This window comes from Pipistrellus kuhlii, unplaced genomic scaffold, assembly GCF_014108245.1.
Source record: "Pipistrellus kuhlii isolate mPipKuh1 unplaced genomic scaffold, mPipKuh1.p scaffold_m20_p_1, whole genome shotgun sequence".
NCBI classification, from domain to species: Eukaryota; Metazoa; Chordata; class Mammalia; order Chiroptera; family Vespertilionidae; genus Pipistrellus; species Pipistrellus kuhlii.
This window is the reverse complement of record NW_023425404.1, coordinates 104,792,883-104,809,706: the sequence shown is the minus strand read 5'-3', so window position 1 is coordinate 104,809,706 and position 16,824 is coordinate 104,792,883. Positions and strand designations below refer to the sequence as shown.

Sequence of the window (16,824 nt, the reverse complement as noted above, 5' to 3'; positions counted from 1 at the left end):
AGCTCTCTTTCTTGTACTCTGACCTGCATTATAAACTATCTTATTAGAAAATGTTTCTGTCCCTCCTCCTCCTGGAGCTCCAGCCCATCTCTTCTCCCAGTGAGCACTGTGCTAGGTGAGACTGCACAGCCATTGGAGCTATTTAACTTACTCGGCATAATTCATAACAAACTCCTCTGTTAGTCTACTAGCCTTTAAAGTTTCTAGGTTGTAAGTGGTAATGCAAAGGTTAAAGTATTAAATCTAACTCACACTAATTTCTTCTGGTGAAAGGCCTCTGAAGTTACACACCAAACAAATACAAAATAACTCTCTATAATAAGAAAAGTTTTTATGCTTAGCTTATATCCAATTTAATGTGGTTTTTATTTGTTTTTTGTTTAGATAATTTTCTAGGGAAATTATAGCAGTGTTGGTTCAAAAACATTTTTAAATTTATAATGTAATTTTAAAAAAATGAAACTTTATTTGGAACTCCTTGGTATATACAACAGTCAAAGTATTGGAGGACAGGAGGAAGAAAAATAGAAAAGAAATAAATGTGTGGGATAGGGTGCTTGAGACTTTCCTGTGAATCACAATTTGAAAAATACTGATATAGCCCAGTACTTAAGATATCTGAAGATGCCATGGATCTTTTTTTTCTTCCAGGAAAATACATTTAAATTGTTCCCAAGTTGAGGATGACTAGATAGAGCATATAAAGAATTTCAAATACAGACTCCATATAAAACCAATAGGCCTAGAAATACACCTTATTAGTAATCTGGATAGAAATGTTTAATGACGTGTTTCAGATAATGAGAGCTATATTTCATGTTGTGAAATAAAACCATCTAATAGCATCTTTCAAAATATTTGCACTTGTACTCAAAGGAAAAGGGGCAATAGGAGGTAATATGAAGATCCCAGTAGAAATTGTTTACAGAAAGTTCCTGTGGGAAAAAAAAAATCCCTCAACCTGATTGATAATCAAGAAAATGAAAATGAAAACCACAGTGACATACTGTTTCTTATCTTCCAGGTAGCTAAAAATTAAGAAGTCCTCTAGTACCAAATGTTGGTGAGGAAGTTCAGTAATAAGAAAAAGTACATTACTGGTCAGAATTTATTAGTTGATACACTCACTGGGGAAAGTAGTTTGTTAGCTAGTCAAGTTGAATGGGTTTCTATCTTAGATTTATCAGTTTTATTTCATATTTACCCTAGAGTACTGGTTCTCAAAATATGATTATGGGACTTAGGAGGGTTGCCAAGATTCTTTCATGGAGTTTTTGAGGTCAGAACTATATTCATAAAATTGCATTTACCTTTTAAATTCTCATTCTGGTACTGGACTTTTCCAGAGGCTGTATAACATATGATAAAATCATTACTTTGACAGCTAATGGAATGTGTATTTATGTATACATGTATTTTAGAGATATATCAGTTTTAATTTATATTATTTTTATTATAACCCATCTCAACCAAGCTTTTTGAGGTTCTTTAATTTTAAAGAGTGAACTCAAAGACCATGACGTTTAAAACCACTGTCTTAGAGCAGTGGCTTTCGGAGTGTGACACCCAGCATAACAGCGTCATCACTGGGGGAATTTGTTAGAAATGTGAATTTTCAGGTCCCATGTAGACTTACTTAGTCAGAACTCTGAGGACTAGAGCCCAGCAATCTGTATTATAACAAGCTTTCAAGGTACAGTTCTGATCAGTACTCAAGTTTAAGAACCATTGTTCTAGAAAAACTCAAGAACCATATTTATTATGGTTCATAGTAGCATTATTAAGATTAGCAAAACTTGGGATGTAACCAAAATGCCTAGTAATGGAATGGATAAATTGTGGATGTTTACATGTGAATGTAGCTATAAGAATTAATAATATATTGATATATTTATCAATATGGCTGAATTTTTTAAAATATCAAAGGAAAAGAGCAAGCCAGCAGAATACATAATTATTTTATTATAAATATTTATAAATTTGCAAAATCTCTGTATATTATTTAAGATTCTATATCTGTGATTCTTTTTAAAGCTATATACAGTAAAGAAATAGAATGCTTACACATACCTTTGGAATTGTGGATCCAGAGGGGATATACAGGAAACTCCAGTGATACTAGTAATATTCTATTTCTTGAAGCAGGGTATTTATTTTATTTTATTTAAAAAATTATATGTGTATTTATATAAATAGTTATATATAATCATTACAAATATTATGTAACATATTAGCATATACCATTTGCATATATGTATGTATATGTATAATTTATATAACAGATATATACATACTGGTATATCAGTCGTATACCCTTTGGTGTTATGGTTTATTTTGTAATAAAATATTAAAATAGATTCTAAAATAGGCATAGTTTGAAACTTCTGAAAAAATTGGTTTTGGGTTTTATTTATTTATTTATTTGGTTTTGGGTTTTAAATCAATAAGAAAAACAACTTGGATTTCATACATTTTTATATAGGCAGAGAAATATATAAATCATTTTAGTGAGGATTCTATTAAAATTAGCTTCAGGCTTCTTAGCTTTCTAGAAAATCTAGTTGTCCAGGATTACTCATAAAAAGCTTTTGAATCTACTATTATTTTAAAAATGTGTTTCTGTTTCAAAAATGACAATGTGGATGATTCAAATAATTAGTGACTGCCTATGTCTTGGGAGTTCCAAAATGTTAAATATTAGCACTTTTAATGAACAACCTCTGCTATACAGTTTTATTTAATAACTTTTATCACCTCTAGGGGAGGTTAAATTAGGCAACTGAATGAAAATAAATTAGGATGTTGTCTTCTTACATAGTCACGTTTAGATGTTTAGGTCAGGCAAGAAAATGATACTGTTATCCCAAAGTAAGCTTTGGAAAGTATAGTTAACTTTAGAGGCTTTGAACTTTTTTATTAACCTTTTAAATATTAAACTTTTGAAATGTTGGTCAAGATGACTGAATAAAATATTAAGCATTATTAATACTTCAGTAAGTTTAGAAATGAATGATAATTTTATACAAAAGATTGCTTTGAGTGTAGTATGGAGGAAAAAACCTCCAAGTATAGAGAAAGAGAATGGATTTCTTTAAGAGCTTTGAAACTAGAAGTTGTACTTTCCTTAAAAGTGATCTTACTATAATATGTATTGATAACTGTTGATACAATAAACATTCAAATTTTATTACAATATGTGGAAAATAAACATAATTCTTTAAATTTTATAATTTAACCTGGATTTGGCTGGAAAGAAAGAAGTTTGTAAATCAAATATTAATATATTCACATTTAAAAGCTGACGCTTTCCACTTCAGACTGTCCTTTGGTACATATTTTGTTAGAGACAAAATCCTATCCAATAAAGAGGGAATATGCTAATTGACCCTCATGCTATCACAAAAGATGGCAGCATCCATAGCCAATAAGGAGGGAATATATTAATTACCTGCCCAACCCTCAAAGATGGCAATGCCCACAGCTAATAAGGAGGAAATATTGACTGCCCTGCCCTCAAAGATGGCAGTGCCCAGTCTGCTCAACTCTGCTGGGGCGGCAGGCATGTGTCAAGGCCCGGCCTGCCGCCTCCAGAGTTCCCTAATCCTCTCAGCCCCCCAGCCCCCCAGGGCCACCTGAGACACAGGCAAGCCTTGGATGGTGCCTGCTCAGCCGCCCAGGGCCGCACAAGGCTCAGGTAACCAGGGCCAGCTGAGGCTTGCGATGCCAGCAGCCGCAACAGCAGAGGTGTGATGGGGCGTTGTCTTCCCCTGATCGCCGGGTCACCTCCTGCTCCTGAGGGCTCCCGGACTGTCAGAGGGCGCAGGCCGGGCTGAGGGACCCATTACCCCTCCAGTGCATGAATTTTCATGCACCAGGCCTCAAGTTTACATACAAAATTTGTATGTTGTAAAATAATACAGGAAAAAATTATAGTTTTAGCAAAATATTAGGGATTATGCTAAATTAAATGGCTTAAGAATGTAACTTTATTTACTTTTGCAGCTTCCCACACTATGTTTTTCCTTCTTCAGAGATGGAGCTATTTGTATTTTATCTTTACTTTTCTCTTTATTTTTGCTATGGGCTTTAAAAATAATAAATATTTCTTACTGTGAGTCCTCCTCTCTTTGTTCTGCTGTTGGAGGTGATATGCAATGCTCAAATTCTTTGTTGGTTGCCTTTGACTAATGCTTTTCAGTGGCCCCGGGCTCAGCTCCTGGTTCCCAGTATGGCACAATGACCAGGCAGATATCTCGACACAACTCTACTACTTCCTCGACATCTTCTGGTGGATACAGACGAACTCCCTCTGTGACTGCTCAATTTTCTGCTCAGCCTCATGTTAATGGAGGTCCACTTTATTCTCAGAATTCAAGTAAGCTTGTGCTTTGCAGGCATACAGCACCACTGAGCTCCTTTTGAGGGAACTTATTTGAAATTGTTATTTTGCCAGTGATAGACAACAATTGAAACCATGCCACTTTATATTTATTTAGTTGTTTCTTGAATCATACTATTTAAAAAACAATTGCTTATCACTTTTGCTCAAATAATTCAGGCTTAGTGTACTTTATACTAAAATTGAACTGATGCTTTAAAATGATATTTTTGTTATAAATAGAACTAGAGAAGAAAAACTAAATTGAATTTATTTTTATTGGCATATATGAGGCTGTTCAATAAAAAGAGAATTTAAAACATTGTGAGTATTTTTCTTTTAAATAAAAAATTGCTGGCTATCACTTTTAAGCTTGCTAAACTATATTGAAATGAATTAAAAGTCATTAAAAAAGTTAGTGATATTTGCTTATTATGTCTCTGAATAATTATAACAGTGGAGAGGATTTTAAAAAATTTTCTTCTTCACCTTGAATTGCACATCTCAATACTAACTGCAATCAGTGTTTAAAATCTGATAAGATTAGGATACAGTTTGGGCATATGATGTCAGGGAGTTTGAATTGCTTGTGGTTATTAATTTCACTTTCCATATCAACATGCTTAATCCAAAAAGGAAAAACAGATCTGAAATGAGCCTATTATCCTGTATTTGTTATTGGTTTGAAGGGTGATCACTGGACTAGACTGAAACACACTTTCCCCATAAAGCTTTTGTAGCTTCTTTCTAGAACTGCATGTTTTATAGGTTGACTTAGAAAACACTGAGTAAAATTGGGAGTTACAGAATAGTCTTGGGGGATGTGAAGCAGATAGGGGTTTAGCATATCTAATAAAGAGGGGATATGCTAATTGTCCGTCACACCCTCACAAAGGTGGTGGTGCCCATAGCCACAAGATGGTGGTGCCTAGTCCCCTCAGCCCCGCCGGGGTGGCAGACCCTCGGCATGGCTGGGCCTGCTACACGCGCCTGCCTCTGTAGTCCCCCAGTACCCTCAGCCCCCCCAACGTCCAGGGCTGGCCTGAGGCACAAGCAAGCCTCAGATGGTGGCTTCCCAGCGGCCCAGGGCCAGCCCAAGACTTACCTGTGCCTCGAATGTTGGCTGCCTTGCTGACTCACGAGGTGCAGGCAAGCCTCAGATGTTGGCTGCCCAGCCAATGGCTGAGGTGCAAGCAAGCCTTGGATGGTGGCTGCCCAGCCGCCCAGGACCGCCTAAGGCTCAGGTAACAAGGGCCGACCGAGGCTTGTGCTGCCGGCAGTGGCAGTGGCAATAGCAGAAGTGTGATGGGGGCATCGCCTTCCACTGGTCATCTGGTCACCTTCCGCCCTTGAGGGCTCCGGGACTGTGAGAGGGGCAGGCCAGGCTAAGGGACCCCCCTTCCAGTGTATGAATTTTCATGCACTGGGCCTCTAGTATTGTAATAGCTATATATAGTATCAGATGGGTACTAGACTTATTGGGGTGATCATTTCATAAGTGATATAAATATCTAATCATGTGATTGTAAACCTAAAACTCATGTAATATTGTATGTAAACTCTAATACAAGAATAAAGAAGTATTAAAGAAAATTAAAAAAACACTTCATATTCCATGTTAACATAGGAAGTTTAAGTTCTTTTTATTTATAGTGCATTTTCTGAACATGTTTTTTTTTTAAAGTATTTTTTATTGATTTCAGAGAGGAAGGAGAGGGAGCGAGAGATAGAAACCTCAATGATGAGAGAGAATCATTCATCAGCTGCCTCCTGCACACCCCTACTGGGGATCAAGCCTGCAGTCCAGGCATGTGCCTCTTGCCGGAATTGAACCTGGGACCCTTCAATCCACAGGCAACACTCTATCCATGGAGCCAACCAGCTACAACCTGAATATGTATTTTAAAGCAGAGCTGGGGAAAGTTACATTATTGGGATTTTTTTTGTTCGTTTGAATTTTAGAGTTAAAGGTTAATTGTATTATAGCAAAAAAAAAAAAATCTCATATGAATTGAATACCACTTTTGCAAAAATGTCAGAATTCATAGATAACCCTAAAATGTCTAGTTTTTTTTTTTTTTCTTCTTTCTTTCTAGACATTCTTATCTAAAAGACGAAAATACTTTATTAGTTAGAATTTTACCTCATCTTTTCCCTGGTCTCCTTTGGTAGTGAAAGGTACCTAGTGTCTGAATATTCCATATATTATCTGATTGTTAACCTCACTAGTTTTAGAAACATTTTTCATTTTACACTGCACTTTTAGAACCTGTCTTTATGTTTATCTTTTTCTTTTTCTCAGTAGGACATTTAAATTTACTCTGCAAATAAGGTTTTTGGTTACTTCACATAATATATGATGGTGTAGTTTTATTTAACAGTACTGGGGAAGGTTGTTTATTTGCAGACAAGACATTTTATTGCTGAATGTCTATCTTTAGGATATTGTAAAGTTTAGCTTTAAATTTTAAAAATATTATTATGTGTTTTCAAATTAATCATTCTTCAGTCTGAATTACTGTTGGTGTTGTAATAGTAGATGTAAATGTTTTTAGTGTTTTGATGTGCATATTTCCTCTTCTTTTTAAATGTGATGGTAATGATTAGTATCTTCACAGCAAAGCTTTTCTTTTTCTTTACATACTAACCAGCATGGCCATTTCTAGAAGAAGAAAAAAATCACCTAATAAACATGTGGGAGTATTTAAAAATAATAAACTGTAACATTTTATTCATTGAAGTGCCTTCTATATACAAAGTATCAGAAGGACAAGGACCAACGTCAGTGAATTAAATGCTATTTTTAGCCACACAATGAATGTTAATTGCTTTAAATTATTGCTTCTTTAATCACTTAACCTCTCAAATTTTTACACTTACCAATTTTAAACTTGGATTAATTAAATGATCTTTGGGAACCAATAAATTGTTTTTCTCTGTCAATTTATTGTCACTTGTTGTGACTACTAGTAAACTGAATTTTATTATCTATTCCTATTGACTTTTTTGAGCAATCTTTGGCAATTACTGTCTTGTTATGAGGCAAAATGGTAAACATATGTATGTATATTTCCTTTTATTTTAATTTTTTTAGTTTGCTAATTATTTTTACAATGTTTGCTGCCCATATGAACACTTAGTATTTATTTCTTGTAAATTATGTCCTTTAGAAAGAAGTTAGAATATTTTCCCAGCTACTAATGATTTGTTAGAAATTACTTACGTGCAAATAATTGCCTATTTTAAAGTATTGTTAGGCCAGGTTTTCCTTATCAGAACAGTGATAAAAAGAAAGAAGGTCACTTTTGAGAGATACCTTATTCTTTGAAATTCAGCAGAAATTAGTGTGGGATAATAGTAAATTTAGGAGTGATGTCTTTAAAAATGTCAAAGGGTAATAATAAACTTGTTTTACAAACAACGGTTTTTCCTAGAGAGCTAGGTATGTATAAATTTATATATAAAATAAGAATTTTTTAAAAGAAAACTGTGATTGATATAGTTACTTATATGTAGAATAAATATCTGTTTCATAACACACTTGGGTTCTAATTAACAATATTACCCTAAAGCTAGAACAGCCTGTAGGTTATAGAAATATGGCAAAGATACAATATCCTAGAAAATGCTATCAGTATTCACTGTTAACTGTTTTGTTTTTGCCAGTTTTTTTTTAGTTTAAAAAAATATTTTTTATTGATTTCAGAGAGGAAAGGAGAGGGAGAGATAGAAACAATGATGAGAATCATTGAATGGCTGCATCCTGCACGCCCCCTATTGGGGATGGAGCTGGCAACCCATGCATGTCCCTTACTGGGACCCTTTAGTTATACCCACTGAGAAAAACGGGCTAGGGCTAAAGTCTTTTCTTAGAATTTGAAGTTTTCATTGCATGAAAGTGAATGTGAGGGTAAATTTAAATCTCTCCCAAACAATATGATTAGGATTAAGTTAGAAGTTTTTTTCTTTCCCCAATAAAATTAAACAGTTGGCTAAACACAACTCAGCTTTAGATTTTCTCTTTTGTAATGAACTTGAAGGTTCTGCAGGTTTTTGTTTTGTTTTTGTTTTGTTTCATTTGCAAACTGTTCTTTGCATACTTATGTTTGTGGTCCTTGTAACTGACTTCTGCTTTTTGTTTCCTTTTCTTTCCTTTACCTGTTTTACTTCCCCCATACTGTGTTGTTGTTATCAGTTTCTATTGCTCCACCTCCTCCCCCTATGCCTCAGTTGACTCCACAGATACCTCTCACAGGCTTCGTGGCCAGGGTGCAGGAAAACAGTAAGTTTCAAAAAACTGAGCTATCAAAGGGTAGAGGCTGTCTCCTTATAGCATGCATGGCTGATGAGTCATCATTTTCCTTACTTTTACTGAGAAGCTAATCTTACCTTGAAAATAGGTGCAGCTATGATATTGAAACTGAAGAGCACGATCTTTAGTTTTTTCTCTTGTGTGCATGATTACTGACCATTGTAAATTTCAAAACTGCAACTCTCTTACGTATTTATATGATCTAAAACATGAAATCTGATCTTTGCAGATTCTTAAGGAAAGTATAATCAAACACAAAGGAAACTACTAGGTTCCAATACTTATTAGAAGAATTAGAAAGAAAACATTTGGTATTCAAATTCATCTATTGATTGTTTTGTGAGATTTTGTTTATTACATAATTGGGACAGGTTTGTTGGTTTTTTTAGTTGCAAAATGTTTTTGGAGAAGGCTTTGTAACCATCCTTAGATTTTGATACATGAGTAATTTTTAATCTATATAAAGATTCATTGTTAGGATAAGAATGAATATGTATGCAGGAATAAGTAAATTACAGTTCACGATATGTATTCATCTGAGTGATTGTCATTATAGAGCCCTCTTCATGTTTTGGCTAGCTACGTGCAGGCCCATGGGGATTATTTATGAATATGCAAATCTGTCATCTTTTTTTTTTTTTTAGGGCTTCTGTGAAGGAAGGTCAGGGAGTTCTGGGAATTCTTTTAAATATATGGATTTAATTAGAATAGATAGTTTATATTGCTGTCTGATTACTTTAAGGTTTTGGAAGATGTATAATTATAGTCACACGATCATAGTGAATGTTATTTGACAAAATGAAGAATACCACTATCACAAATTTTATTAGGCCAAAATAGCTATTAAGATGGTAAGGTGGTCAAGTAGTAATTTACTTTATTAGGGACCATCACCATCCAAATAAATCTCAGAATGGTGTGAACAAATGTGTAACACATTTGATCAACCAGTCCTCCAAGTGAGTACATTGTGGCAACTTTCATTGTTCAGCTTCTGCTGACCCTTTTGTGTTATTTCCTCCATTCCTCCAGTCAAATAATTGTGAACTTAGTGTTATGTGTCAGTCTTTGGGAAGAATACAAATAGTTTAAGACAGAGTCCCTATCTATAAGAAATGTATGATTTAATGGATATTTTATAAAACATAGTTTCAAAATATTTAAATTTCTGAGTGCAAATCAACTTTGAAATCTGTGTTTAAATATATATAAATAAGTGAATCTTATTTTTAATAATAAGTGAATAAGAGTAAATTGCTAGTCTTTAATGCTGTAAGAGTTTAAAAATGAAGCTAGTTAAACTTTTTGAACTGCCTACAGCCAAGAATTTTTAGGAACTATTTAAAAATAACCATAATGAACTATTTAGTGTGATCAAAGCTCTTTGGTAACTTTAAATAGAAATTCAGAATTAATGTACATTATTCTAGGTATGCCTGGCCTTTGCTAAAGAGGCCGATGGTACTAGTTTAGTCCTTTCACTAAACAGATGAACTTGAGTCAGTCATTGTCTTAGTGCTGCAGAATGCCCAACTTTATTTGCCATTTGTTTTCTTTGAAAGCATGTTAGGAAGATTGGTGAGAAACTGTATCACCAGTATCTTAAATTTATTAATTTGTTTATTTAAATTCAGTCTTCACCTGAGGATATTTTTTCCATTTAGAGAGAGAGTAGAATGCAAGGGAGAAAAGGGGAGAGAGAGAAAGGAAACATCTGTGTAAGAGAAACACATTGATTGGTTGTCTCCCACAATAGAAATAGAGAGCTTTAAGGGCTATTTGTGGGCAAAAATAAAATAGATCCAAGCATTCAGTGGAAAAATAAGTTATAAACATTACAGAATGAGCATTATCATACAAGGCTTATTTTCTAATAGCCTTGTTCATTCCTCAAAGGATAAAATAGAAATTCACAGCATTGAAGTGGAAATACGGCTATTTAATCTGCAAATGTTTTGAATCTTAATCTTTTGGTTATATTCTCAGCAGATTATTCCAAATAGGGTGGAGTAAACTTTAAAACCTGTATTACAGATAGATTATGACTCCTTTTTTTAATAAAATAAAAATAGCCTTAGAAATTGGTATTTAGATTAGTATACTGGTATTCTGAATTTCTTTCCTGCAGATATTATGTAATTCCTGTGTTAATTTGTATCAGAACACTTTCATATGTCTTTAACTTTTAAAGAAATGTGTGGATAAAAAATTTAAATTAAGAGTTAGTTGTGTTCCAGTTTTGAATTCCTCAATGTTGGGAGCATTTGTTACTTGGTTTCATAATAGTTCAGTGAACATAGTTCTAGCCTCTACATTTTACCATTTACACTTTTGATTATTTAAATTACACACACATACCACAACCATCTAGAATTGGAGGTATGAGTTGGTTGTATTGTTTTGCATGATATGTTACTTTCTGTGTATTTGTTTGTTTTAATTACCTTATTACCACAAAACTTTACTTTTAAAATCTTTGTTGTGGATGTATTCTTAGAATAGATCTTAGGATTTTGACCTCCCCTTATCTGTGTTTATATTTTACTAGCAATAAGGCAAAAATCTTAGCTTGATTTCTACATTTAAAAAGTTGATTATGAGAACAAACATTTAAAAAAAACACTTTAAGGTGTTTTCTATTAGTTGAGAATTATTTAATTTTTAATTTAATTTTTTTCTTGTTAAAATTTACATGAAAGAATAAAAAACCTATACATAGAGCAGACCTAATACTACCAACTTTTCTTTCTCCCTTAAGACAAACAAAATAAATATCCACTGGGAACTTATTTCTGGGCAACTAAAGATATTTAAGCTAAAATCAGGGTCATGGATATTCACAATGAATAGCCATCAGACCGTTAATGTAATGTTATTCATAATGTTTACTGTAGTCCAAATGACAAAGTGACAGTAGGTTTATTTAAGGAGTTAAACTAACTAAAGAGTGACAGTTGTTTTGACCTGAGCCTTGGAATAAGGAAACTTCTTTACTCCTGTAATCTTTTATGAAGAGATAGTCTCCTAACCTGTATCCATTAATTTGTAGTACTTCCTAACACCTTTATTTTTAGCTCATTTTATTATAGCAAAATTATTCTTGAATAGTGGACGCTTTAACACACCAAGCTTTTATTTCTAATCTTGCATGTTTTACTATATTGCATGCTTTGAGTTAAAGCTTTCTTAAATTCTTTTAATTTATGAATTTCCATTTAGCCTCATTTTTTAATTCAAGTTATCTGAATTTTTTCTAGTTGCTGATAGTCCAACTCCACCACCACCACCTCCACCAGATGACATTCCTATGTTTGATGACTCTCCACCTCCGCCACCACCACCTCCAGTGGATTACGAAGATGAGGAGGCTGCAGTAGTTCAGTATAATGACCCATATGCAGATGGGGATCCTGCTTGGGCCCCTAAGAATTATATTGAGAAAGGTAAGGTAGAATCATCTATTAGAGTAAAGGAAAACAACTTAATTATATAATTTAGAGCTATGAAGAACATTTAATCCAGTGTTTCACAACCTTTTGGATAACTTTACTAGTCAAGATAATATAGTTAAACCTTATTTCCTATACATTTCCAATTTGAAGAGAGGATTCTTTATATTTTAAATTAAAAGTATGTTATAATGTTAGCTATACTTTTTCAAATGACATAATTCTTCTAGCCGGAGATTAACTTGTCTGTCTGCATTGTATAGATGAAGCAATTAAATCACACACACAAAAAAGAAATGAAATGATTTACTAGTTCTAGTCATATAATTAGTAAATATTTAAAACCAAATTTCTAAGTACTTACCATAAAAATAGAAATCTTTTATATCTAAATACTTTAAAATCTGGGATTATTATGAGAACAAGCTTTCAATTAAGTTTCATTAGTTGATCTTATAAAAGAGAAGATAATCACTAGAATTTTATATCATGAAATTATGTATAGTTTCAATGTCCAAATTTACCTAATTTACCTTACAGTCACCTTAATTATCTTTTAAGAAACAGTGTGTAGGGAAAACAAATCCTGTTTTTAGAGATTTTGCTTTTTTTTTTTTAATCCAATTACGTGTTGTTTAAAATTCTGAACTTGTATAGTGTTCGAAAAATACTTGTAATTTAGTTGATCACATTTGATTACATTTGAAATGTATTTCCTTCCATTGCTTATATTGGATTAACTGATCTTAAGCAAGTAGCTGTAGTTCTTGAGACCTGTTCCATTCTCCCTGCCCAAGTTTTAAATACATAGCTAAAAGTAAATTTCCTATTTTCCTTTTTTTATATTTTTTAAGAGTAAATATTCTGCATGTAGTTCAGGAAGTCTTGAATATTCTACTTTCCACTAAGATTTTTATGTACGTTCAAGTAGACATAAGTTGTGGTCTGCCCTGGCTGGTTTGGCTCAGTGGATAGAGCGTTGGCCTTTGGACTGAAGGGTCCCGGTTCGATTCCAGTCAGGGCATGTACCTCAGTTTCAGGCTTCTCATTGGCCGAGGCCCTGGTCAGGGCTTGTGCAGGAGGCAACCAATCGATGTGTTTCTCTCACAGGGATGTTTCTTTCTCTCTTTCCCTCTCTCTTCCACTCTCTAAAAATCAATGGAAAAATATCTTCAGGTAAGGATTAACAAACAAACAAACAAGAAATAAGTTGTGGTTATTATGAGAGTGATAAACTTGAGTAGTCTTGAGTTATGTTTTTACTCATATTTCTGGGTTGGAAAGCAAATTTAACTCTTAAGTATCAATGAAATTAGATAGAGCGTTGGCCTGCGGACTGAGGGATCCCAGGTTCGATTCCGGTCAGGGGCATGTGCTTTGGTTGCCGGCATACCCCACTGGGGGGTGTGCTGTGCGAGAGGCAGCTGATCGATGTTTCTCTCCCATCGATGTTTCTGGCTTTCTGTCCCTCTCTCTTCCTCTCTATAAAAACTCAATAAAATATATTTTTTTAAAAATTAATTCATTAATACAAAGAAATTAATGTTACCAAAGGTAAACCATAAATAATAAATATTAATGGACTAATTAATAGTTTACTTTTAAATTATTACATTATTTTCTTTACTATAGCTAGCAGTCAATCAATTCCTTTGGGGGGGAGGGTTAAGACAAAAATAATACCAGGATAATAATTTAATATTATTTATCCTTTATGTTTGGGGAGTTTTAAAATCAACTTTATATGTCAGTGAGCTTGTAATCACAATACTATGATTCTGCTACAGGATTAAAATAGACTTGTTGAGTTACTTAATACAGTGTTTTTGTAAAGAGGAGAGAAGATTGCCTATTTTAATTTAGCAAATGATGATACCATGTTGCCCCGAAAATAAGACATCCTTCGAAAATAAGACCTAGCACATGGAAAGATAAGATATTCCCTGAAAAATAAGACCTAGCGTAACTTTGGGAGAAAAAATTAATATAAGACACTGTCTTATTTTCGGGGAAACGGTGTATCGATTAGTACATCAAGTCTCTTATTGTAATTCCCTAATTCAAAATAACTGTGGGGACTAACCATCTTTTTTGGTGGAAAAATAAGTTCTAGAAAATCTTAAATGTTTTAAGAACTCTGCATTTTAAGAAAAACTACACAAGGGAAATCAATGAAAAAAATTCATTTCACATTTACTAGAAAAGTACATATAATTTCAGCATCATTATGCTATGAAGGCAGAATGAAGGAATAATTAAACTTATGAACCAGTAGTTTAGGAAACTAGCATAATTTTTATGCCTTTTTTCCCTATGATACTATGCAAAGAAAGTGAATATTTAGAACTCAAAGTAATCACAAATACTATAGAATTACAAATAGTTTTCTCAGTCTTAATTAATGCATCTTTACTCAGTTATTTCCCCTTAAAAAAATCCTGATCTTTAAAGTGCTGTGTAAAACTATTCTAAATATAGCCCCATAAATTATATGAATATTTTCCTTGGATGGGTAGGATGAGATTTATTTCCAGGTATGTGTATTTTCAAATTAGATATCTGGTTTAATGATTGGTTAAGCAGCTTTACTGCCTAGTCGTTATTGTGAAAAATTGTTTTGCATACTGTTGGCACTTAGTAGATATTTGAACAAATGAACTGAAATATCTAATAAATCCTTAAAATTCAGAGTTCTTCCCTAAATAGATTGGTAGAAACTATTGTTTTGTCTAGACTAATCAAATAGTCAGTTTGGCCCTAAGATCAAGTTATTGATTTAGGTACATGGTTAACCACTGGTATACCTATATTTATAAATGTAAGAGTTAAGAATAATGCCCTGACTGGTTTGGCTCAGTGAATAGAGCATGGGCCTGTGGACTGAAGGGTCCCATGTTCCATTCCAGTCAAGGGCATGTACCTTGGTTTCGGGCACATCCCCAGTAGGGGGTATGCAGGAGGCAGCTGATTGATGTTTCTCTCTCATCGATGTTTCTGACTCTCTATCCCTCTCCCTTCCTCTCTGTAAAAAATCAATAAAATATTAGAGGGGGAAAAAAGTGTGCATAAAGAGTTGGTTTTGCTATACTATAGATTTAATTAGCATTGCATTTTAAAATTCACATTATGTTGGATATAGTGCATTCACTTATTTCAACTCTTTTTTCCGTAGTTGTGGCAATATATGATTATACAAAAGACAAGGATGATGAGCTGTCATTTATGGAGGGTGCAATCATTTATGTAATAAAGAAGAATGACGATGGCTGGTATGAAGGAGTCTGCAATCGAGTGACTGGTCTGTTCCCTGGGAACTATGTTGAATCAATCATGCACTATACTGATTAAAATTTTTTGCTTTTAAAGTAGGTTCTTATTATTCAGTCATACTGTGGGACTAATTAATGGTTAACAAAACTGTCTTAAAATGTGCCCATATTTTCAGGACATGCTGTTTTATTGATATAATTGAATGTCTACCTTGTAAGCATAAATCTTTGAGGCAGTTTGTATATTGCTAAACAGCAATTTATACAAAAGGCTGTCCATAACTATTTATGCTTATATACTTACACAATGTTAACTTTATGACCAGCTTAAATGTTCTGGGATTCTGGGGTATAATATTTAACAAATCATGATTCAGATTGTACCATTGTTTCAGTGCAGCATGGTTACTAATGCTATGTCAGATTAATATTAAAATCAGAAACTTAAATGCTGGGTGCTGGTCATACCTTTTGTTTAGACTCATTCTTGAACTATAACTATTTGTTTAAAGCATGCATACAAATTAATTATTGAAATATACTTCTTAAAAATCCAAGATGCTTCCAATTTGTGTGATATTTTCTTGGAGTACTCGTACTTAGGTCTCTTGAAATGATTCGAGTCTCTAAGGTTTCCATGTGAAACAAAACAAACAAAAAAAGGTTATCTGTAATGTTGTAATTTGTAACTAAGTTTTTTAATGAGTGAATTTGCATTATAAATTTTTTCCACTCACAGATACATAAGTGAACCAAAGGTTTTTGTCCTTTCCTTCACTGATTTGTTTTTAAAAAAAATAAAAGATACTGATTTATTGCAGAATTATTGTTCTATTTTCTTAGCATATAAGCTTCAGCCTTATCTCAACTTGTCCCAATATCAAATGTGACTAATTTTTGAAGATTTAAAATCTGAAAGTTATTTACAAGTCAATCTACTTAAGTTGCTTTTCTAAAGTAATTTTTTTTCAGAACTAAGAAAATGTGTAAAAGTATTCACTTCTGTGGGTAAAATTCTTAAGGATTGCTGTTATTAGTCCTTCAGTTTTCCAGTGGACTGTTGTTCAATGAAAGGAAATTACAAGTATCTTTTAATACTGTTTTGTATAAGTGGACGCAATTGATTTTTGAATAGGCACTATTTAATTCGTTAACTGGTACTAGAAATATAAAGATTTTTAAAGTAATTTGAGAAAAACTGGGTCATATATTAATCAGTGAATAGGGATATACCTGACCAACAGATTTTTTTTTTTTTACGTAACTGAACTGCAACACGTGCACTTTGTGTGTCTCCTCTTAATTTAAGAGAGGTATAGAGGGATGTTTTATCTTGTGTACAATTCTGTATTGCCTTGGATATTAAAATAGAGTGCTCAGATATGGGTTTCTGTGTACTGAGGAATTTCAAATTGC

At 33.3% G+C, this 16,824-nt stretch overlaps 1 protein-coding gene across 10 annotated transcripts in view; it reads left to right on the top strand.

Moving 5' to 3' along the window:
- Positions 1-16,231, top strand: part of ABI1 (abl interactor 1) — a 97,138-nt gene extending 80,907 nt beyond the window's left edge. For 4 of the 10 annotated variants that reach the window (XM_036458776.2, XM_036458816.2, XM_036458744.2 and 1 more), the window contains 4 exons: positions 4,199-4,375; positions 8,574-8,660; positions 11,948-12,133; positions 15,312-16,231. In XM_036458776.2, coding sequence (XP_036314669.1) covers positions 4,199-4,375; positions 8,574-8,660; positions 11,948-12,133; positions 15,312-15,487 — 626 coding nt within the window. In that variant the 3' untranslated portion in view covers positions 15,488-16,231. The remainder of the gene's footprint in view (positions 1-4,198; positions 4,376-8,573; positions 8,661-11,947; positions 12,134-15,311) is intronic. The other 6 variants (XM_036458755.2, XM_036458827.2, XM_036458766.2 and 3 more) reach the window with 3 other exon arrangements.
- Positions 16,232-16,824: the final 593 nt, after the last annotated feature.